Raw genomic sequence first — 24,171 nt, 5'->3', positions numbered from 1 at the left:
GCAAGTCTCAAGATTGGCCTCAGTGACCATAAAGTATGAGTGGGCTGAGCAGCAGGACAACTAGGGTAACTGAGGAAAGTGTCTGGTCCAAACTAAGAAACCAGGTTTCATTACACCTGGTGCTTACAGAACTGGTTTTGATTTGCATCAAAGAAGGTTTAGATTAAATATTTGGGGGGAAAAACGCATAACTAGAAGGAAAGGCAAGAGCTAGTTAAGATCATTCCGGCATTCCTTTGCTGGAGCAGGTTTGACAGACGCTTTTTTGGTAACACTTTTTACTCAGTTACTGGTATCTGATTACCGTGCCCTGAATTGCTGGCAGAAATGAGGTGTGAAAACTGAATAACTGGGTGCAGGACAACTAACCTAACATTTCCTATCACACAGAGCCAGTTTGGGGTCCAGACCTTGTGCTGCTGTGCTGTCTTTCCAAGACAGTGTGGTTGGGATAGAGGAAGCCACCGTATTCCAATAGGGGAAAAATAAAGGAAAATTTGTTTGGCCGTGTATGATCTTATGTGGGAAAATAGAATAAAAAAAAGGAGCCTTGTGAGTGAAGACTATATACTGACTGGCCTAGGATATTTTTTTATGAGATAGGAAATCTTGTATCTCTACTTCATTAATCTGATTGAACTTATGAGCTTAAATAGTGTTTAAACATTTTATTCCTCATGTGAAACATGGGGAAAACAATGGAAAACTTTCAAACATTTTAAGATCTATTTAATTTGGGGGTTGTAAAATAGGAATACGTGCAAGATCTATGTCCCTACGGGAAGAATGTGCCTACGTTGCCTTCGGCTCCATGCTGCTATTTCTTTTGTTTGTTTGGAAGATGAGTTTGTCGTGATTAGGCCGCTGGGTAGACAGACAGAGGTGAGGCAGGCGTGCATGCCATGTGTGGGAATGTGTACAAGGTTTTCCACCGCTCATTCTTTGACTTATTTACAGATAGAGAAGCGGTGGGAGCTGCTGACATGATCGGAAGCTCTATGTATCACTTCGTTTTCCCGCTTCAGCTGTTCCAGCCTGCGCTGCCATTTCTGTATACTGATGCCTACAGTACTCCCTGAAGTTTTGGCATTAGTTGAATTAAGCCAGTCCCACAACTGCAAAACAATATGTAGCAGAGGCTCAATCCAGAAGAGTAAAAAAAACCATCTCCTCCACTTCCCCTAGCATAGTGTAAGCTACAGAATATTTCTTAAAATCCTCTTAACGATCTTTGCCACTTACAGTCAAATACCAAAAGCAGTCATTATAACGAACTAGAGGGAGATCAGGAGAGATCAAAGGCATCCCTCTAGCAGCCTGTGTCCTTGAAGTAGCAGGTAATTTGTTAAAGTTAATTCTCAGGAGTTAGCCCATGCCCCAAGCTATAAAGGTAGGTTAAAATAATACCAGTGGTCCTCTGCCAGTCTGGCCTGGGGGTGATTCTTTTGTGATCCCAGATCTGGTGGGATCGGCTGACTGCCTGATCCTGGGAGCAAGTATTTGGGCGAGTTCAGTACCAATGAAATAACAGAGCGAGTCCCCCCTGTAGTCCTCTGAGCAGTCTCCCAGGTTTCCGAGGAACAAACGAGTAACAAAACAAAAAAGCCAAGCCAAATTATGCAGCAAGGGGGAAGAAAACCTTCCCAGTACCTGCAGGCAGGCAGTCCAAGGCATGAAGCATTAGATTAACACATGATGAGCAGGCAGCAATCAAGCCTTTCTAAGGGATAATGCCCCAGGCTCAGCACAGTTTTCCATTTGAATATAGCAGAGCAGTCTCTTTCCTTGTCTTATATACTCTTTTGCAGGAATATCATCAGATAATTATGTTTATCTTGTACTCCAGTATAACCCAAGTCCCTGTCTGAATAGTAAAATCAGTTATTTTTTATGTAGTCGATTTTGACTTCCTCAGGTCAGTACTTCACAGTTGCTTTTAGTGATTTTTTTTCTTAGGTTCTTTACCACGCCTTCTGCTTCTGAAGGTGATTTTGAGTTTGACCATGCTCTTCCAGTTTGTCACTGATTCTTTCAATTGCACTCTGTGCCATCACCCTGGCTATTAATGAAAATAAGGGCTAGACTCTAACTTGAGACAGAGCCTGGCACTTCTGCAATGTCACTGTGCAGTTTCCTTTCTGTGCTGCTTTTTTCTTTGTGCTAAAATGATTGGAATTGATAAGATTTCAATTTAAACTTCAAAAACTTTGCTTGGTATATACAGTGACAGCATTTGTCACTACAGATGCTTTTAAGAATGTTTATATACAATAGTTCCAAGATATAAATGATCATTGTTTAAAATCTGTCAAGGGAAAAATCTTGCCACAACTAAATATGTAACACTGACATTTGAAATCAGAGCAGACATGATTATTTGGCTTACACTTGTAGTGCTATCAGCTGCTTTCCAAGAGGAAGAAGGAGGAAACATTTCTGTGGCAGGTTAATTGCAGAATAACAAGCAAATTCTGTCTCTTGACACTAATTATTCTAAATAAATTCAAACTATATGGAACCTTTTTATAATGAAGCCATTCTTTTCACAGAACAACTTTAGTCTAAGTGGAAGTAGAATGGCAATTGGCATATTGTGATGTATTGAAACAATTCAGGACTTTCATTCCACTTCACAATAAGTGGTGTTCTATAATGCCCAGGTAGAGAAATTGTTCTGAGTGCAATGAAGGAGGTACTCCTGCCTTCTGGTTTCTTAGCAGTTGGCTCATGAGAGTCAGGAAGGAAAAAAGTTTTAATCCTTAAAAGCCATTTTAGAACTAGGCAGACCTGCGTGGCCTGTGAGTCATGTAATATTGTATACTGCCATCAGAGCAGCGTGCTTGCTCTTCTTCTTTCTCACTGTTACCTTTCTGGTGGCTCTTCTTACGGTAAGTGAAAGCCATTTTGCCATCACTACAAATGTCTGAATATCTCAAAGACTTTTGCTTGTAGGTATTTAGCGTGCCACTTTATCCTTTAATTCAGCTCACTTGCAATATTTGAGTTTATAATAGATTTCAGAACTGAGCCAGTGGGACCTGGGAACAGATATGGCATGCTGTTATTAAAGGCCTCAGCTGAAATCAGTCAAAAGATACAGACTTTTTTGTGTCATTGTTTTCTGGTTTAGACCCATTGCCCTACCATATGCAAAGCCATCATTTTTGCAGTCCCCACCCCAAACAAATAAATGATCTTGCTAGTTAACTGCTAAAGAAGGAGCCTGCGAGATTGTGTAAGGTCTGTCCTGGGCAATGAAATCCCATATTTGATCCAATTGATGAGTGATACCAGTACAGAAGTGATTAAATTTAGTATCGGTGCAAAGTCTATTTGCGGTATGAAACTGCTGTTTCACATTATGTATTTTTGTAATCCCATGCAGAGCTGTGTACCCTGGACTGTGGCAGCCATGGTGTCTGTTCAAGAGGGATATGCCAGTGCGAAGAGGGCTGGGTGGGACCAACCTGTGAAGAACGTACCTGCCACTCTCACTGTGCTGAACACGGCCAGTGCAAGGACGGGAAGTGTGAGTGCAGCCCTGGATGGGAAGGGGACCATTGCACCATTGGTAAGGGTGTTTTGTACCTCTAGAAATAAAATACGTAAAATCTTCACCAGTTATACAAAGATCTGCCATAGCCATCAGTCTGATTCAAGTTGTTTTGGAAAAACAGAGACCTGGGATCAGGCCAGGTGTAAAACGGTGCCTCTGCACTGATGGTGCACAGAATAGCAACTCAGTGCAGCTCTCTGTTTAGAGGAAATAACACTGATTAATTATTTTTTTAAAAAACACACAGAAGAAAGATATCTCAGTCCTAAAAAATCTTTGGGTTGTGTTCATATGTGAACTCAGGACAGAAAAAAATGTTTAAGAAATAGAAGGTGTGAGGGAATGAAGCTATTATGCAGCTTAAGTAATTCTTGCATTAAATCTCTTGCCTTCATGTCTGAGGATTTACATATTTTACTTATTACTAGAGGTGGTTTTTCTGTGGCTGGCTTCTAACACTATTCCTAATAAGGTAAAGCTTTCAGATCTTTTTAGAAATCATTACTCTACTATACAAATGTAATAGTTATATTTCTAATGAAATACGACAGGTTTTTGTAAAGTCTAATAGTGTTTCTCCCTAAAATGTCCTAGAGCAAGATTATTCATAAACATTTTAATTGCTTATAATAGCAAGGTATCTAATTTTCAGAGCTAAGCAGTGTAAGCTTTCATGCTTGCTTCTTGGAAAAAAGGTAGAATGTTTTATCTTTATCTTGATCATTTTAAGATAATTCTTTCACTGGCTCTAGAATTTACTAAATCAGATTTGCTAAATCAAGAATTAGGTTTGTGAAGGGGGAACGGCCTAATTTTCTAAAGATCGTGTAGAGCAAATCCAGAAAAGGACCAAAATAATTAAAAAGAGAAATAGAGCTGCTCTTCACATTGTAGACACTGCCAAGTATGGCCCAAGCTGTCCTCTGCGTGCTTGTCATCAAATGGAGAACAATCACATACGTGGTGTGTTTTGATCACAGTAGCAGGAATAGATCTGACTGCAGTAAGAGGGAGACACTTTATATCGAACCAACAGGTGGCAAGCCATAAGCAAATGGTGTCTGTATTTTCATTTGGGTACAGAAGTTCAATCCATCTCAGTTTTGTTCTTTTCTTTTTTAAGCTCACTACTTAGATGCTGTTCGAGGTAAGTTTTTCATATCAGCATTGCGAAAGAATAATGAAAAGATACAAAAGTATTGGGAACAGAGTGTTTTGTGTTACCTGTTTTGTCTGAGCCTCTGTACTGCTGAGTTGCCAGAATAGATAAAACATTTGTTTATGGAGACATAGATAGATAGATAGATAGATAGATAGATAGATAGATAGATAGATAGATATACATACACAGAGACAGAGAGAGATTTACAGAAGAAAATGCAGTTTTTAACAAATAATGTGCTCAACTCATTTGCAAAGTGGTAGCAATGTAAGCATGTTTCATGTGGCCACCTGATGTGCTATGTTAGGCAAATCAGTTTTTTGCTCTCGCTTACCATTCCAAAGTAATGACAGAGCTGAGGACTTGCTCAAAAAACTTTGTGTTGATCCTGTCTTCCATGAGAACACAAATTTTCTTCTTTTTTTTTGTCATTTGTGCTTGAAGTAAGTTTCTTTTGATAGAGAAGTACATTTTTTTAAAAGCTGTCTATGCTAGATGTGATATAGTTCTCTTCAAATCATTTGATACAAGAGTTAAATTTTATGTTGTTTTGTCTGGTGCTGTTCATTCGATTTCTGTGCCTTGCCGCAGGTCCTGCTTATTCATGTCAGCACAAGTACCTTCCCCGAGTTTGGCAGCAGTCCCTCCATCCTAGCCATGCTGTGCAGAGCAATGATGCACATTGCCCCTTGCAAAAATGCTGCTAGCTGAAACATCAAACTAACCAATATTCCAGAAAGACCTGGGTGTTTGTTTTGTATTTATTATGTTATTTCTTCAGAATTAGATAATAAAATCATGTAGGCATTCATTTGATTACATTTGTAGTCTTGGAGGATAACCACACACAGCAGCAAAATATAATCGTATACAAGAAATGAATTAACTCAGCAGGACAGTGAATTGAAGTGGAAAAACATCCCCGTTACCCAGAACAGCCCTCATATCCTGCCCTTTCCCCCAACTCCCCGAAAGAGGCAAGTAATTGGCTTTTATAGTTTATCTGGTGGTTGCTAACCTCATGCTGTTTTAGAGCAGCGACTTCCAGAATTCCAATGTGAGCAAACGGTGCCACCCGTCTCCAGCTCTTCCGAGCAAGAGGGTCAGACTCTCCAGTCTCCCTGTTTGCAGATGTGATTGATAAACTGTACTGAGGGTGAGGAGAGAGATGATGTGTCTAGTGTAAAGTTGCCAGGAAATGTGCTGCATGCTGGGCTGTAAGTCACAACCTGACAGACCGGTCGTACAGATTCTCTGACTCTCTGGTCGGCTCCTCCAAAGTCCTTTTGGAGCATCTTGGGGCTGCCAAACACACAGGAGAACTGAGGCCTCTTCTTTCTTCCTCAAAAAAAATTCTCTCTGATAACACGTAAGTGTTGATGTTCACTATCAAGTACAGAAGGGCTTTCAGTTCCTGTATGTCCATGCTGGCAAAAAGAAAGGAGCCCTCTTAGAAGGGATGCCACTTGCGCTGTTAAGCTTATTGCTGAGCTTTATCTATTGTCCTTTGGCTCCATGTGTGACATGGTGAGGATTTGACAAATGTCTGAGCTGGCACTAAACTGTGCAAGCAGATGGACATGAGTGTACACATCCAAGAGACAATTCCTCTCTCACTCTTACAGGCAAGAGATCTAGCTGAGAATGTCCAAATTACTATTGATTCAGAGCTTACAAGTATATAATCCAGAGGATGCTACAGTCATTGTTCCAGTTTTGATCTAGAATCAGAGCCACTAAAGGGCAAGTGTTTGTCATATTTGAATCGGCTATGATGTGAAGGAAGTGGAACTGAACATTGGAAGGAAAGCTCCCTCATTTGCCTTCTGTGGAAAGAGTTGTATTGTAGCACAAATCAAATTGGCCTTTTCTCAGGCAGCAGAGTATTTATGAACAGAATAAAAAGGTCACCTCCACTCCCTGCAACGCGTGGGATTATGTCCACAAATGCCAGTTTGTCATTTAAACAATATTTTCCGTGTATGTCTTTGATATAAACATTTATTATGTATATACCTTCCCTTGTGATCTACAACTTCTTTTTCAATAAGTAGAGAAAGAGATGGACTCGGCAGACTGTTAAATATATTCTTATAAGTTTACTCACTTTTTTCGTGTACACAAAATGTTACACACTAAATAATCCTCCTTTGTCACTGAGAAACAACTTTTGGGCAAGCAAAGGGAGGGACCAGGATGGGGATTTTTCCATATTCAGCCAAAAATATAAATGGCTTGCAAGGGAGCTGTGATCATTTGAAGGCAGCAAGTATAATACTATATGAAAGACTGTTAAAGAATAATTGCAACTGTAAAAGAAGAGAACTCCTCCATGAAGGCTTCTTTTTTACATTTTTCTTCTCTAGATGGCTGCCCAGGTCTCTGTTATGGAAATGGGAGGTGCACTCTTGATCAGAATGGATGGCACTGTGTTTGTCAAGTGGGCTGGAGTGGCTCGGGATGTAACGTTGTCATGGAAATGGTGTGTGGAGATAACCTGGACAATGATGGAGGTATGATACATAATTCATGTCTCTCTGTTTATTTGTCACATCCTTGATTGTCATTTGGATCTACAGTTTTGGTGTATGTTTTCCTTTTTATCACAGAATGTCAATGTTTGTCTGTTTGCTCAAGACAGTTGTTCCACTGACTTCATCTGAAGCAGTGCAGTGAGGGAACAGACCCTTGGGCTGGATGTTATTCAAGGCAGAAGTTATGTATGTGCCGTACCTATCATCCCAGTACGTGATTTTTTTCTTTAAAAAAGAAAAGTGTGACAAGTAATTTCTTCTATCTCCTTTCCACTCTACCTCATAACTCTGTCACCTATTTCAGAAAAGACAGCCAATGGATACCCAAATGAAAAAACCTCTGTGCCTGTCAAAATGCATCCAGAGTTTAGTCTTATGTTAATATTAAATGAATACGTTTGCAAGCATAAAGCATACATTTAGAGATGCTTTGTTAACATTCATCTCTTTCTTAATGTTTCCACTGAGACACAGCACAGTTCTTGCAATTACCTGCACCTACATTGGAACGACTGTTGAGTAAGCTAGTGTAGAAAGTACGCAGCAGTAATTTTTGAGAGTACCATAAACAGAGCCCCGTACTAAAATAATCATTCGCCCTTTTCCACCAGTTGAACCAGGGCGTTTGGCAGTAGGTCCTCCCTACCTCAGACCTCTGATTCATTCAGTCTTGATTCATTCTAAGGCTGTGTAAGTTTTAGGTTTGCTGGGAAAAACGTAGTTCTTTCGTAAGTTAGTCCCTGCCTCCTTTCCAGTAGTTCATTCGAATACATGAGCTAGTGCGTTTTTTTCAGGAAAAACATCCAGACTCTATTTCAAACTTACCAGTGGGAGAAAAGCCACAATATTCCTCACTGATTGTTCTGAGAGTTAATTATTTTTCCGGTCTATTTTAGGAATACTCATTTACTGGACAGTCAAGAAGGACTATTACTTTCCTCTCCTTTACTTACTACCATCCTTTACAGCGTGCTTGCCCCCGTACTCGGAGCTGTGCAGCTTTCTCATTCAGGCTGTGAATACATCAGCCCCAAGCACAGTTCCATTTTTTTCCTTAGATTGTACACTGAGATGTATTGAAATATGTATTATCTTACCGTGTCACACTTCCAGACCATCTCAGTGTCTTGGGTGAGATCTCATAGCCCACTGTAGTGTCAAACCTTAGCACAATGATTGTCTATTTTCTTCTAGGTCATTGATAAATTAAGCTTGATTTAGGGCCAAGAACTGAGGTCACTGTGGGACCTCAATAGAAACATTCTGACTCAGTGATGATTCCTCATTTACAGATATATTTTGAGACCTTCTGATTTTGTATCCTGTGGGCTCTAAGACCATGCTGTCCTTTGGCAAAGGCTTCCTCGTTTCTGAACCCCATTCAAAATCGCCTTATTCCTCTCTTATCCTTCCTTTTCCACCTTATTTCCAAGACGTCTCACAACCGTCTCTCTGCCCACTCTCTCTGCTCTTCTACGCTGGTGTGTATCCCTTTCACACAAGGTCCCACAGCTGGCATCGCTGCCCCCCGCGTGTTTTCCCATCTGGCTGGTGCTCTCCCCTGCTGTCCGAGCCACTGACTCATTCGCCTGCACTCTTAAATCTGTCCACAAAAACCCTCTTTAGCCTGTAATGTATGTAGAGCATTTTCAGATACACTCTATGAACTGGCTCTGTATAAACTGCCCTGTATTGTGATTTTGAGTGCTTTATATTCTGCAATAACGGTGAGTTATTGAAAGAGTTGGCAGTTTTAACTCTAAATCTCCTTGAATTTGTCAGTTTAAGGCAGACACTTAACATCATTTCACTGCAAGTTTTAAAAGTAATTTTCTTTTTCCTTTTTAATGGCAACATAACATGGACTAGGACAGCTCTGTTGACATTACAATTAGAGATAAGTGCAGAGAGAAATATTTAATTAATCTGACTACTACAGATGGGCTATATGTAATTAAGTTTCCTTCACAATCAGTTTTATATAAGAAAAGAAAATTATATCTACATATTAAAACCACTTCTTATATATGAAGTTCATAGGACCTGATTTGGCATAAGCATCAATTAGAAAAATTCCCCTAAAGTCATTGGAGTTATACCAGTGTTACATTAATACAAGATCAGAAGCTGATTCCTAGTGTTTCAGGGTTTGTATACAGACACAACAGTAAAATCAGAAATTAGGAGAGAGACGTGACATTACCTGTTAAGTCCTGTTTGCTGGGAGGTTGTGCCTTAGACTATGAGAATATTACGGTGGCATAACGAGTCACCATCCATCAGGCTACATAACTGGATTAGGTTCATAAAGGTGGAAGCTATTAACGTTTTTGCCTGCAGTTGTGGTGAGTTAAGAGCATGCACTCAGTTGAGTTACAGAAACGCAGCTGACAGGTTGTAACGTCCTAAGCCGTTAGGATGTGATCACGTTCAGCCAGAGACACATAGCCCAAGAGATCATGCTCTAGACCTAATTTAGTGCTGTTGTATATTCCAAATCATGGTATTCTCACCTAGCAAAGGTCTTATTCATTCCAGTTGTGTTTAAATCAAACATTTATATCTCAGTCCCTTAGGAGGTGTTTTGTGCTTCAGGTTAGTTAGGAGGAAGTCACAACCAAAGAACAAAGCTCTAGTAAAGTTGAAAAATTATTATTTCAAACAAACTCTAATTTCAGGAGTTAGGCAGAGTGATAATTTTGTGTAGTTTCCAGTTGATTTATTATACAGTACTTTCAGAGACTGAAAAACTGAGATTTTTACAGTCTAAAAATACATTCAAATACATGGTAGAAAAAACGTGTTAGAAAATAAAGTATTTTATTAGTTCCAACTGTAGGCATTGAATAATGTCATTTATTTGGCACGAGGAAGTGTTAGTGTTATTGTTTGGTCTGTAGTAACAGCACAAAAGCTTTGGGAGGGAGGAAGTCTTGAATTCATTTTTTAAGGACTGGTATGTTAGTATAAAGGCAAGCCACAAGCATGTTCACAGGCATCCCAGTTCTGCAGACACTGGAAGCACCGAGTTCCCCATCAGTGCAGTTATCTGTGGTGAGAAGGTTAAACGCGTGTGGAAATATTTTCCTGAGCAGGGAGAGTGCTATTTCTTTTAGAGCCCCATTAGTATACGCTGTGCCTTGTACCCTGACTGTACCGTAACTGCCTTTCCCATTCCGTCTCATAACTCTCTGTTAGCTTTTTCCTACTTGCAGACTTAAGGGCATGTTTACCTGTTCAAATATCACTACAAATATCATTGAAAAGGTCTTAGCATTATAACAGATGCACGACGGCATGGTTTGCACTTGTTCTTGTGGAGTGCATCTGCAGTCTGTTAGCAGTGTGATGTCCATTAAATAATGCCAAGGAGTCAAGCAGATGTCCTTTGCAGTGAGGCCTTTCCCTCGCCGTGGCTTCCCTCAGCATCACATCATTCCCCATTTCTTATTCTCCTTCTTTCATTGTCATGACTGACATGATTTCATTTTCAGTTTATAAGATCACCATTCAGTGCCTCTGAGCAGGTCATTTTCTCTTGTCCTGCCATTACTTTAGACTCATTTGGAAGCTTCAGTAGCTCCAGGAGATTGCTTGAAAGCTCTGCCGAGTTCTGCGCAGGCGAGTGCCTGTGTCCCGGGCGCGAGGAGGCAGAGCGCGCTGCCGCAGCCCTGGGACGCGCAGGGTGCTCGGCGTCAGCTCGCAGGCCACCCCCCGCGCTGCCAAGCCACAGTGTACCTGCTATTCTGACATATATTTGCATTGCTGCTGCGCCTGCAGGTCTTTGTCTTAAGCCGAAAGTGGCAGCCAGTCACTCCCATTAATTTCTTGGATACGGATCTCTCTCTTAAATTTGCCTGGATCTCTTTTCATTGTTTGCTTTTTCTTTCGTGAATCAATCTTGACTGTTTGTTTTTAAGGAAAATACTATTTAGTACAAGCTTTGAATTCGCTTCCAAATATCCCTTCAGTCACTCAGACAGTTATTGTAGCTTTCTCCAAGCTTTTCCAAGCACAAGAAAATATATGACTCAGCATAGCCTTGGGTTGATAACCAGTGCTGCTGAAATATTGATGTATTTCTGACCCATCCATTGGCATTTTAATAACCTATCCATCACAGAGGTATTGAGTCCATGTATAAGTAATATGCTATTATTACACAATATAAATAATACTGATGGGAATGGTTTTCATTGTTGCTGAGCAGCGAGGGCTCCCCAGGGATACTTACAGTTTCTGAAAACCGTACCCTGATACGTTTGCATTCTCCTGTGTATGGAAGGCCAAACACCACCGGTACCCGCCGGATGAAACACTCTGCAGCCTTTCCACAGGCACACTGGCGGATTTCCAGTGTCCTTATCCAAATGCCGGTGTTCCCACTTAGCAGCCTCCCTGTCTGCTGCATGCTATGTATTATGGCTAAAATTTGAGAAGCAGTTTGGATTAGTGCCTACAAATAAGCATTAGAGACTCATGACGGTTACTGCTGCTTAGTCTCTTCTGAAGTTACTCTTTGATTCAGTTTGCTTAGCTTTCTGGCAACCCTAATTGGACTTAACTGAGCCTGTGGTGAAACAAGTTGGCACAGGCATTGTTAAATGCTTATTTGAAATCTGTAAAAGAAAGCAAGCAAATGTAAGTTGAAGACTCCTGGGGATTTTTTTTTTCTTTTTCACAAACAACAATACTATTGAACAATTGATCATGCGAGTGTTCCGAAAAGCTCAAATCCTTCAAGTGTTGAGAGTCATGGTGTTGAGTTTTTTAGGTTGTCCTGCATAAAAGTTCAAAGAACAAAATCTGCTTACTGCAAGGAGAAACTTAAAGCCCATCTTTTACTTTCTGTGAAAATGTTCTGGACGTAGTTCTCACAGCTCTGCCGCTGGCTTGCGCTCGCTGGGATCACTACAGAGGGAGCGGGAGAGCACTTATACAGACACCTCTGGGTTGCTCTGCAGCAGTGAAAATGAAGGTCATTGGTGTTACTTATACTAAGTATAGTATATTGCTTAGAGATGGATTTGATTTTCACGTGACTGAGCAAGTGCATTTATTAGTATGTGTGTTTGTGAGTATGCCTGCATACATGTATAAGCATGCACCATATAAGCATATACACCACTTCTTGTAGTATTCTGGCTTTGGCATTAACCATAAAACTTCAAACCTATTGTAGTTAACTTTAGTAGTGTCTTCTGCATGTGTGACAAAAGCTTAAAGGGGTGAGAACCCTGCTCTTTTAATGAGCAGAAGAATAGCAATTCTAAGTATTATTGCTAACTATTTATGTTTTGCTTGCCAGAACCTAATGATAGCGGATAGTTTATTAAAATGACTAACTCAGTAACATGGGAGGTAGAGCCTGATTGAGTATGTGGTTTTCATAGCCAGGTAATAAAGCGTCTCAGTGGTTTAATAGAAAAGAAGCCGCTGTGAAAGTTATTGCATGCTGCACTGGTGAGCTGGGGAAGCCACCGCTGCCGAAATTAGAACCACTTTGTTCTTTGCTTCCCTTACCAGTGACCCCACCCAGTGCCTCTTTAATGTCCTCGGGTATTCTGCTCCCTGGGCAATTTGTACTAATTGTGAACCCGGATCCATTTTCAGCAACATGAGTTATTGTGATATTCCCATATTTGCAGTCAAGAATTGCAAGTAATTCAAGGGTAGATTAGAAGACTAGAAAAGCCAGGATTTGAAAAGTAGATGGCATAGAGCTGTTCACATCAGGCCCAAAATATGTGACTTATTCCATGTTCTTGCTATAAGCCTATAGCTGACAAAATGCCTTTTTCTTTTCCAACAGTTATTGTATTTTATTGAGGATTTAATCTAGATATTATGTAGCGTATGGAAAGCTCAAATACAAAACATATGAAATACAATCACTGTACAGCATTTGCCCAAACATGGTAAGTAAAGAGGTATATTGCTGGAAAGTAACCAACAGGGAGGTGGGTCCATAGCTCCATCGCCAATTTGGCTGGCTGCTGAAGGTGGTCATCCATGTAGAAGAGAGATTGCTGCATAATGTGTACATTAGAGGATCTGCTGTACCTAGCACAAACTGAGCCTTCCATGACTGCAGTAGAAACATAGCTGAGGAGGTAATTTCATCACACTTGTAGCATTCTTTCCATCATATTCCATCCATTCCTTCCTCAGCAGAGAAGGACCTGGGGGTGTTGGTTGGCAGCTGCCTGAATATGAGCCAGCAGTGTGCCCAGGTGGCCAAGAAGGCCAATAGCATCCTGGCTTGTATCAGAAATAGCGTGGCCAGCAGGACTAGGGCAGTGATCGTTCCCCTGTACTCGGCACTGGTGAGGCCGCACCTCGAATACTGTGTTCAGTTTTGGGCCCCTCACTACAAGAGAGACATTGAGGGGCTGGAGTGTGTCCAGAGAAGGGCAACGGAGCTGGTGAAGGGTCTGGAGCACAAGGCTGATGGGGAGCGGCTGAGGGAACTGGGGTTGTTCAGCCTGGAGAGAAGGAGGCTGAGGGGAGACCTTATTGCTCTCTACAACTCCCTGAAAGGAGGTTGTAGAGAGGTGGGGGTCAGTCTCTTCTCCCAGGTAACAAATGACAGGACGAGAGGAAATGGCCTCAAGTTGCACCAGGGGAGGTTTAGACTGGATATGAGGAAATTTTACTTCCCTGAAAGGGTTGTCAAGCACTGGAACAGGCTGCCCAGGGAAGTGGTTGAGCCACCATCCCTGGAGGTATTTAAAAGCCGTTTGGATGAGGTGCTTAGGGACATGGTGCAGTGGTGGTCTTGGCAGTGTTAGGTTTACGGTTGGACTCGATGATCTTAAAGGTCTTTTCCAACCTGTGCGATTCTGTGATTCTGTGATATTAAATAAGAAAAAAATATATATAAATGTATAAGCAAGAAAATATATTTAGTTTGATGGAAAACATTGTGTGATTCCATTGACACAAACTGCTGACACAATAAATACTAATATCATCCCTTATAGAAAGCTTCCTGAAAGGATCCCTTCCCCAGCAAGGAAATGGGAAAATCTTGTGCTAATTCTGTGGGCTACGGCAATGCGGAGAGGAGTGGTGTGACTGAAAACAGAGCAACTTCTTTTGGCATGCTGTGCCTTTTCTTTGAGGTTGTTTAAATTATTTAAGAGTGCTATGAAGTGCTTTTTATCCTCAAGTTGATCTTTGTGAATTCTATTTTAGCAGTAATATTAAAAATATTTTAATTGTCTAATTTACTTACAAAAACCAAAAATCCCGGTTCATCATAATCTGTTGCATACGAAACAAGGTACCTGGAAGATGTGAAACCTGGTAATCTCAGACTCGTCCAAATGTGAACCACTTTATTATATAATCTGTAGTGCACTGTGAAGGTGCCTGACGGCCTTTTACAGAAAATAAATTAAAAAATGCTAATAGCAAACCAACATCATTTACACCTCTGTAATACATTTTAGTCTGCACCTATGCTGTGATGCACTTTGTGGTAATTGACAGTAAAAACTTCAGTCTACAGGTTCCCCTGCTGTATGAATTACAGTTTTTGCTGTTTGTAGTAGTTTGTTCATATTCCTGACTGTTGTCTCCTGAGATTTAAAAGAAACCCTGCTGTTTTTGTAACACGGTGATTTTTTTAATAGTTGATTCCTGATATGAAAACTTAACTAAAAAATGTGGCCATTGGTTGAGAATTGACTAATGTATTTGCAGCATTTTCAAGTGAATGAGTTTGATGTTATAGTTTATAAACAAGATTTATTTGTTTTTCTGGGTTATTTTCCTGGATTGAAAAATCTCATTTCAAATGGGATTGGCTTGTAGAAAATGTTATGCTTACATGCACTTACTAATATGATTTACATTATCATAAACTGCCTCCGTATGTAACTTGTGATTCTGTACCAGTTTGTTTTACCGGGTTCATTTTAGTGGGTATCATGCTGAATTACAGTAGTTTCTTTTGGGGGTTTAGTTTTAGGGTTTTTTCTTTTCTCTTTTAAACGGTCTAAGTTAAAACCAAAGTCTTAAATGAGCCTAAAGTGGAACAAAGATTTTATTGTGGCTTAAGAGTTCCCTATTTGCCCCAAAATAGGTGTTTTATTCTTTTACTTCAGCACAAAGTGTGAAAAATATTTTTCAGTTTTATCCAAGTTGATTTCTTTTCTATATGATGTTTGTTTGGAAAAATGCTAGAAGTTGCATTATTCAGACAATTCTAGTTAATGCTTCTTAAATACGTACACCCAATGGCCTGAGCCAAATATGAGGTGTTAAGAGTCTGTAGAAGAGCTGGTGCTGCTGCACCTCCTGCCTCACTACCCATGGAGCGTCTTCTCAGAGCCTAGCATCTTTCTTCTGTTTCATTCTGCATGGTTGAGAAGGGAGATTGAAATAAATTGTCACCTAATCAATGAAAAGATTAAAAGAATGCAAAAAAAAAAAAAAAAAACCAGCATGAGAGAGAGAAGCCATGAATGATAATCCGTAACCTAGAAGACTCCTACTTTGGATTAACATTTATATTTTGGTTATCACTTTCTTCCTCTGATTACTTGGTAGCCTTTGCTCCCAAGGCTGTAAGCTATTCCTGGTGTATCCAGCGCCTTGAACATTCATGGTGCTGTTAGGAGAAATACCATTCTCACCATGGTTATTCAGATATGCTTCTGGGACTTCACACCCCTGCTAATGGGAAACCCACCCTTTTCTAGCCCTGAGAGCCTGGAGAGGCAAATGAAGGCAGGTGCAAGTAATTCAAACCAAAATAACTCCATTAGCAGAACCTGGAAGAGTTTATAAGATAGTCATTTTGCTGACAAGTAAACTGCAAAGAAAAGATGAAAATTGAGTCTGACTGGAAGATGGAAAACTGCTTTCCCTTTACTTGGTTCCTTTTTGTGTACAGCATGAATGCACAGTGTTTGTTGCCAGGCATGTAAGCTGTTGACCGAAGCAGAGAAGAATGAGGACTCTATTAGAGAAAGCAAAGTATTTAATTGTTATTTTTGCAGCTATTTCTTTTCTAAGCAAATCTTCGTCTTCTAATATTTCTGTGACTTTTCGCTTTTATTTCTTACATAAATGAGAGAATCAGGTCAGCTGAGTTCCCATATCTAATGGCTTGTTGACAAGGAAAAAATTAATCAGAATAGCTACTGTGGAATAAATTACTCCAAAATAGCTTCCCCATGGATACTGTTATTCTGAAATAAGTGTGCCTTTTTTCTGATTAGTACTTGTTCTGCCAGACCAATGTTTGTCAAGTTTCCCAGGTAGACAGCAGTCAGCTTGTAGAAATTAGACTTCCAGAAAGTACCTTGACTCCTTGAACAAGACACATCACCGCCATAACCATTCCACCAGCAGAGACCAGCCCTGAATGGCTACACCTAACCACACCAGAGCCCTCTGCAGGGATCTTCACCAGTGTAAAGCAAAAGCAAGAGATCTCAATTTCTTTATCACCTTTTCAAGTCTAGTAGAATTCTTTAGTATTTGCAGTCTTGGACAATCTACTAGTGATTTGATGCTTTTCAGTTCACTTATTGAGAATGTAGAGAGTTTCATTCCTTGGACAAAAAAGTGGAAACAGTAAGAGGAGATATTTTTTCCTTTCAGTTCCAAGCCTGCTCTTCAGGTTTCAACCCAAAAAGCTCTTTTGTTTTTTCATCAGAACACAATGAAAACCCTTCTGGTTCATATCGTGAATTCCTCCATCCACTTCCGTGTGGTTTTGTTTAGACTGGAGGCCCCTTATTGTTTCAGCTTACTGATTTCCTAGCAGATTTCAATAGCTTTCTAGGTTTTCCTGACTATAAAGAGACTGCTACACTCAAAGTCAATAAACTCAACGTTGCCCTGTGAAGTTCTTCTCCCACCGCTGGCAAATGCCTGTCGTCTCCAGGACTGGGGGAAAGTGGAAAGAACTTAAAGCATGCACTGACCTGTAGCTATGCGAGCTTTGCTGGGTCCGAGGGTCTTAGATTATTGTTGCTAGCTCTCTACAGTTGCCCTTGGCTCATTACCACAAAAACTAGCCTGCTCTATCTGATTTCCCAGCTGCACCAGGATAGATTTGTTAACATTTTTTGCTTAGCCAAGCAATTACCTTGCTCAAGGTCAGGCAAGGATTTTCAGATTCCAGGAAAGCCCATTTCATTATACTTGTTTGTTCTGTAGAAGGGCTTTAGCTTTCTTTTCAAAGTGAATATTTTATGCTGTTATTTACTGAGCATTCACACAGTGCAGTGTGCTCTATTGAGAAAAGAGCAGAGTTGGCCGAGGGTTGGTCTCGCACCCATTAAAGTCAATGACGAAACTACAGCAGCTTCCCTGATAACACAGGGTTGCCCTGAGGTACGGCTTTGTAGGCACCAAAGCGTTGGTAAAAACAGAGCATGAAAAGTCAAAGCATGAAGTGAAAATCTCTGACAGTATGTTGATCCTATAGCGTTCCGATTTTAACACAAGGGAAATCGATACAGTGATATGATGACTCCACATTTATTCGGGCCGACCTTGTTAAAATTACAAAGAGATGTCTTTGTTGAAGGATGCAATGCCTTAATCTTGCATTAGTCTGCTTGTCAATCCAAGCAAGTTAACAACTGTTAAGTCATAAAATGGATGTTTAAGAAGATAGTTGGACATTTTACTGTGCCTTATTAATTCTGTTTCTGGTTGAGTATGTAATTTAGGCCATTTGGACGTCTAAGCTGCTGATAGGAGCAATTAAATGCCAATAGCCCAATTTTAAGTTTTATTTAGGTGCTTAATTTAGATGTGCTTCAGTGCTTCACTTTTCATCATAAGCTTTGGACATTTGAGTAAATGAATTTCACCCACAAATGTTGTTGCAAATTTGTCCATGAAGAAATGCAGATTTTTGAAAGAAATCAATTATTTCTCTTGGTTTTCATACTTGGAAATGGAGGGAGGAGGAATAGGTTTATTTTCACTTTCCAAATTTGCTTTCCTGGTGCACACATCCATGGAGATATGTCATCCATGGGTATCTGTCAGGTCACTGGGATAGAGCCTGCATCAAGGTGTGTATTTGTATATCACCAGCTACAAAATGAGCGTAGTCATGATTCTGCCCTTTTTGGATCATTCTAGTACTGCAACCAATAAATGAAAAGTAAACATCCTAAAGCACTAATAAAACTATTGCAGGGCTTAAAATAGAAGTCAGATAGCTGGAACAACTACCTTTTTTTACTACTGTAGTGAGGATGCTTATGAGAGATGACATTCCAGACTTCATTATTGCAGACTGGTTAGCAAGTATATATTCTTCACAGGTGTGAACAGACAGTAGTGACAATAAAGGCCTCTCAGAGGTATCGGCTGCACAGTGTGGATCACGCACCTGCTGGACTAACAAGTATTGTGTAGTAATTTTCTTCTTCTGCCTGTTCTGCAGTGAAGACAGTCCCGCTCTTCCCTGTTCACTTAGTTTTTAGGTTCCGTCTTCTCATTGTCGTGTGGGGATTTTATGAGGTGATACAGTGTTGATGACTAGAGAGAAATACCCCTCCTGGACTAAGCATGTACGTTACTGCTTTATTGAATTTGAATGTGTCATAATCAGCATGCCTTCCAATTGATTAAATACCTCCTGTGCTCTCCAGTATTAAACACGGTGCTTTATTCTCAGAATCACTCAATTTCCTGAACTTTCCATTCTCTGTTTTAGATGGCTTGACAGACTGCGTAGACCCTGACTGTTGTCAGCAAAGCAATTGTTACGCAAGTCCTCTCTGCCAGGGTTCGCCCGATCCCCTCGACCTTATTCAGCACAGCCAACCGCCTTTCTCTCAGCATCCTCCAAGGCTCTTTTATGATCGAATCAGATTCCTTACTGGGAAGGAAAGCACTCATGTAATCCCAGGAGATGTCTCATTTGAGAGCAGGTGAGTTTTCTTTTAGATGAAAGACTTTTCTGGATATTGAGAACTGCAATGAAACTATTTAACCAGGAAAAAACAGTGATACCTGGATAGCTGAAAATTCTTCACTGGAGATCAAAAACTACTTAAAAGGATAGCAAACATTGAAGTCCCAACAGCTGAGGATCTTGTTTGTCAGATTCTCGTTGCTACCTATCTAGTTCGTAAAAGTGTCACAGCAACAAACTCTACTACTTTTATTAACAAGACTTTGACTTTTGTGGAAGGTAAGCGATCTCGTACTTGTAAAATAAGCGGGGGGAAGTTCAGCCCTTGATGCCGTAGATACATAGAATGGCAGGAAGCAGAAGGGCAAGTTGCATTCATGTGCGTTGTATTCAGTCACCTTTCTGCCCAATAGAATTTGATTGGTATTTACAGTGTAATAAATTTAACATGTGTTGCCTACGTATAACTCAGCTACCTAATTAACAAACTTTTTTGGTTTTACTACATGTTGATAGACCAGTGTGGAGTTTACCATTTTGTGCTGCGGGTTACTCTCAAGCTGTCACGCAAACAGTAGAGCGATCTCTGCGTGTTTGTGAGATTGGCTTGCCCTTTAACAGGAAAAGACTGTGCGATGGGAAAGGGGCACTTACTCGCTCAGAAAACCTGGTAACACATATTTTCTTGAACATTTGAAATATAGGGGCACATAAGGTTTTATGCTGTAGTTCACCTGGGAAGCTATAACTTACGTGCTGACAAAGAGATCCACAAATCATCCACGTCACCTAACTATTACCCTGTCAACTAGGCCTAAGCATTAGATAAACCATGTTCCAGTAATAAGGGCATAAGAATCATAAGAATTTTTTTTATTTTCACAGTACAGTACATAGCACTTAGGTTACAACCTCGAGTTCATTCCATAGCTGCGCACAAATTCAGTGCACTTTCTCTTTTTAACTTATTAATTTTTAATAAAGTAACGATGTAAACAGAGTCTTTATTGATCTGAAATACCTAAACATTTAATCACTATTAATAATGTAACAGGGTGTTATAAATATGTAGAACAATAGGGCTTGAAAATGAACTCCATGAAGAGCACCCACCCGCCAGTGGTGGCTCTCTCGGCGTGCGTCTCGCTGAGGAACGGTGCCACTGCGCCTGGCGCAAGGTCCTTGGCTGGCTGTATGCCCGGCGGAGCACACTGCAGTTCAAACCAAAAGTCACCGGTGAAAGATTTTCCTCATCAAAATGCCTCGCAGTGAGGTGTTTTCAGAGAGGAGGTGAGCACTCGAGTCGCCTGTACAGTGTTCTGTGACGCTGCAAACGTTAGCAGCCAGATTGCACGTAATCCCATCAACGTGCTTTTATAGGTAAAAGGAACTGATCTTTTAAAGCTATCATTGATGGGATTTAACTTGGATTTAAAACCTTTTTCTGAGTATAGTATTTCATTTCTTTACCCTGATACCTGCCATGCCTTTGAAGAACGAAGTGCAGCAAAGGCTCGTGTGTGAGCAGCAGCCCCACCCTCACCATGGCTTGATACTTTATGCCACTAAGGACTATAACTTGTACTTGCATTGGTGCATTCTTCACACCCCAGGTATCATTTTCTCCCACCGTAAAGAAATTACTAGTTAGTTTGGTGAGAAGATCATTGGGATTCAGATAGGCTGTCTGTATCTTTGGAATCAGGGCAGTGCCTGGAGACTTGCGCTGTGCCATGTCTCCTGGGTTTTGTCAACAGTAATCTGCAATGTACTGGGCACCCCAAGGAGTTCATCGGTCCCCACTTTGCTTGATCCTCAAGTCTTCCAGGCTGTTGAAAAATTGCTCATCCGTAAGTCAAATATTATTAAAAACTGCCAGAATTTTCCTCAAGGATGACAGATCTCAGAAGGAGGCAACAGCTTAGCAGTGCTGCCTCTGTTCAGAAATCTTTCTCTGACATTGTCAGTCTGACTGTCATCTAGTGTCTGTTCTTCTCCTGAGAATTAAGATTACTGAAAAAAATATAGAAAGACAACTGTTACTACAGTAAAAAAAATCGGAAATCAGTGATCCTGCCTATGTGGTACAGACCAAAGAATGCTTGGGGGTTTTTAATCTCCTTTCGGCTACGGCTGAAAAGGTTGTGCCCAGGCAGATGATATTAACTCATGGCTGCTTGCAGTGCCACTTATTTTATAGCACTGGTGGTTCAACAAAAAGTGTTGGAAGGATTGGATGAAATAGTGGCATTCATTTATTTCAGAGCACTGGCACCCATTCCCACTGGTGCTCAAATTTTGCCTTTTTTTTTTTCCCCCCTTTGCAAAAGTCTCTGAAACCATTAGGAGGATTAAGGAAGAAACATCTATGCAATGTTTTCAGTCTTCTGATTGAAATGACATTGTGCAGTGTTTTACTGTACCGTAGGTCAGTGGAACTCCAGTATGGGTGATATTTGCATGAATCTCACTGTAGACAAAGCCAAAATGATGTTGAATAGATTTGGGAAAGCTATCAAAAAATGGTGAAGATTATCTCTGTCCTTCAGACTGAAAGTGTTTGGTCTCTGCCATATCCTGGCATTTTCAACATCATCTGAAATATTAAAATTAGTTGTTCTGACAACTGCTGGGACATCTATCTTTTTGCATTTGCATCTTAGACTTTAGCTTAGATCTAATTTTTAAACATTTGGCTTCTACAATGCAGTATTGTAGAATGCTCAATGCATTGAGCCATGGCTAAATACTACACCAAAATTAATGTTAAGGAGCTAAATGTTTTCAAAACATATTTTGCTTTTTATTATGTCAAAGCTATGTCATTTGTACTGGGTTTTTACAAACTCCCAACTTAAACTGTGACTTGCTGAAAGGCAGATTAGACACATTCTGAATAAATAGAAATGTGCTTGCTTGCATCAGGAATGGTTTTGAGCTACTGCATGTAGCAGGGTGTAGCAGATTATAATGTTTTTATCAACTTCTGTTCTCAGGAAGGTTTTTAGCTTGTTTCTTTGCTGAGTATTTTTAATGTGTGCTGCTGGCAAGCTATTTGACTCGCTGCAAATTGCCTACAAAAAGGGTCCAGTGTATGGTACTGAATTAATTACCCTTCAAAGGCTGCTTACAGCAACATTGTCAGCAGGAAGAAATGAATGTACCTTACTAGCCTTTAGCTTCATTTCTCTGATTGAAGATTTTAATCAGAAATGTAGTAGAGTAAATGACATCTTCTGGTAATGTGACACTTGCGAATTCACAAGTTGCTTGACAGAGTTCCACATCTGAGCCTAATGTCTCAGCCTGAGGTACTCAGGCAATATTGGCAACTTAACACGCAAAACAAAAGCAAAAAAAATAGCAGATAAACAGCAGTAGAGCAAAGCAGACTGGTGGTGGAATAATAAAATGCTTTACAAGTAGCGAAAGAATGCATCTAGAATTTTAAACTTCTATTTATATTTTAAATTAGAGGTGTCAAACCAACTGCCTGATGGCAGAGAGCTGAGACCCGCAGAGCTGAGATCCTCAGTTACACGTGGAGTGACCCATGAAGCATTGACAGAGAAATCCCCCTTCTTTTAGGCCACCTGCAACCCGTGGGAATCTCTGCTTTCTCTCAAAAAGCCAACTGCTCCCTCTGGAGTTGTAGATTTAGTACAGCTTGCCAGGGGACTAGGAACATTTTTAATGCATTTGAAAACACTAAGGCAGCTTATCAGGGACATGTTCCTTCCCAGCTCCTCCAAATTAGAAAAGACGTTTTTGCACTTACTTTCAAGTTAAAACAACTTGGATGGCCTCAGTTCAAGATTATGCAATCGTTGCAAGTAGGTGACTGTTGGACAGGTAGTAAGAGTTATTATCCCCCATGAGAAAGAAGAGCAGGCCAGTCTCGAGAGCGTAGAATAAATCTTAGAGGCTGCGAATAGAAGAGGGACATACCGCACACTGAGGAGGCATAATGATCTTTGGAGGTTTCTCTGTTAAAATTAAGAAAAGCAGTGAGTGGTAGCAAGGTCCACAGCTTATCTGGAAAGAGGGTGAACGTTGAAGCAAGGAAGCGTGAAGTGGCAGTTGAGTATGAAGTGACATCGGTGCAGGGAACATGCTCTAAAAGCTCTGGTAAGGAAAGCAATTAAGCGAGGTCTTCTGCAAGCAGCAAAGCTGCAGGGAACCTGCATGCCAGCATGCCTCCGGGCACGGTGGTCCACTTTGTGAGCTGTCAGGGCGTTGGGAAAGGAGGGAGAACCTGCTGCGAAGTGAGGGATTGTTTGTTACCTCCCCGAGCCTTTGAGATTAGTGCTGGTCATAAAGTAACAAAAATGTTTGCATGCCTGCAGTAAATGCAAAAATTAAAACTAATTGTGATCAAACACTTAGTCAGAGATTTAGTAGGTGCTGGTAATTCAAGAAGAAGCCAGAGAGCAGAAGACTCTTCAACTTCAAGTAGGTAATAAAAAGACAGTAAATAATGAGGACAAATGTAGCAACACACACACAGGCTTAGAACATTTAAAATCTAAAAGATTGCAAAGACAGTTCAATACAGATAAATGTAGAATAATGAGGTTTATGAGTCTTTATCGCACACTGTAAATGTGTGTGGCTTGTAAAATATGACGAATAAAAAGGGAGCAAGAAAGTTGAAAGATAAGTCTCTTAATATTATTTATGAATAATGAGAAGTAAAGTGAATGAGTAGAGGAAAGAAAGACTATGTATGAAATAATGAAGACTTTGATGAGTTGTTATCACACAAATCTGTGTGCTTGATAAAATACGAGGACAGAGTAGAGTCAGAAGACAGGTCTGTGTGGAATGAACAAACAGGAGTATGAGAATAACGTGCTGAATAATGATGACTCTTAGGGGTCTCTCTCTTAGATCAATGTGTGTTGTAAATATATAGAGTGCACTAATAAAGGGATTAGAAAAGGAAAGGCAGGTCTGTTGACATTAGAAATATGAGAAAACAATAGAAACCAGTAGTTTCTGCTCTAACAAATCAAAGAGTAAT

The 24,171-nt window shown here is 40.4% G+C and overlaps 1 protein-coding gene across 2 annotated transcripts in view; it reads left to right on the top strand.

The window, feature by feature from the left end:
* The window catches only part of TENM1 (teneurin transmembrane protein 1), a 347,960-nt gene that overhangs the window by 239,536 nt on the left and 84,253 nt on the right, over nt 1–24,171 (top strand). For both annotated transcript variants that reach the window (XM_072877199.1, XM_072877198.1), the window contains 3 exons: nt 3,386–3,571; nt 7,085–7,231; nt 18,948–19,164. In XM_072877199.1, coding sequence (XP_072733300.1) covers nt 3,386–3,571; nt 7,085–7,231; nt 18,948–19,164 — 550 coding nt within the window. The remainder of the gene's footprint in view (nt 1–3,385; nt 3,572–7,084; nt 7,232–18,947; nt 19,165–24,171) is intronic.

Source organism: Ciconia boyciana, chromosome 12 (assembly GCF_034638445.1).
Source record: "Ciconia boyciana chromosome 12, ASM3463844v1, whole genome shotgun sequence".
Taxonomy (NCBI): domain Eukaryota; kingdom Metazoa; phylum Chordata; class Aves; order Ciconiiformes; family Ciconiidae; genus Ciconia; species Ciconia boyciana.
This window is presented reverse-complemented; position numbering and strand designations above follow the sequence as displayed.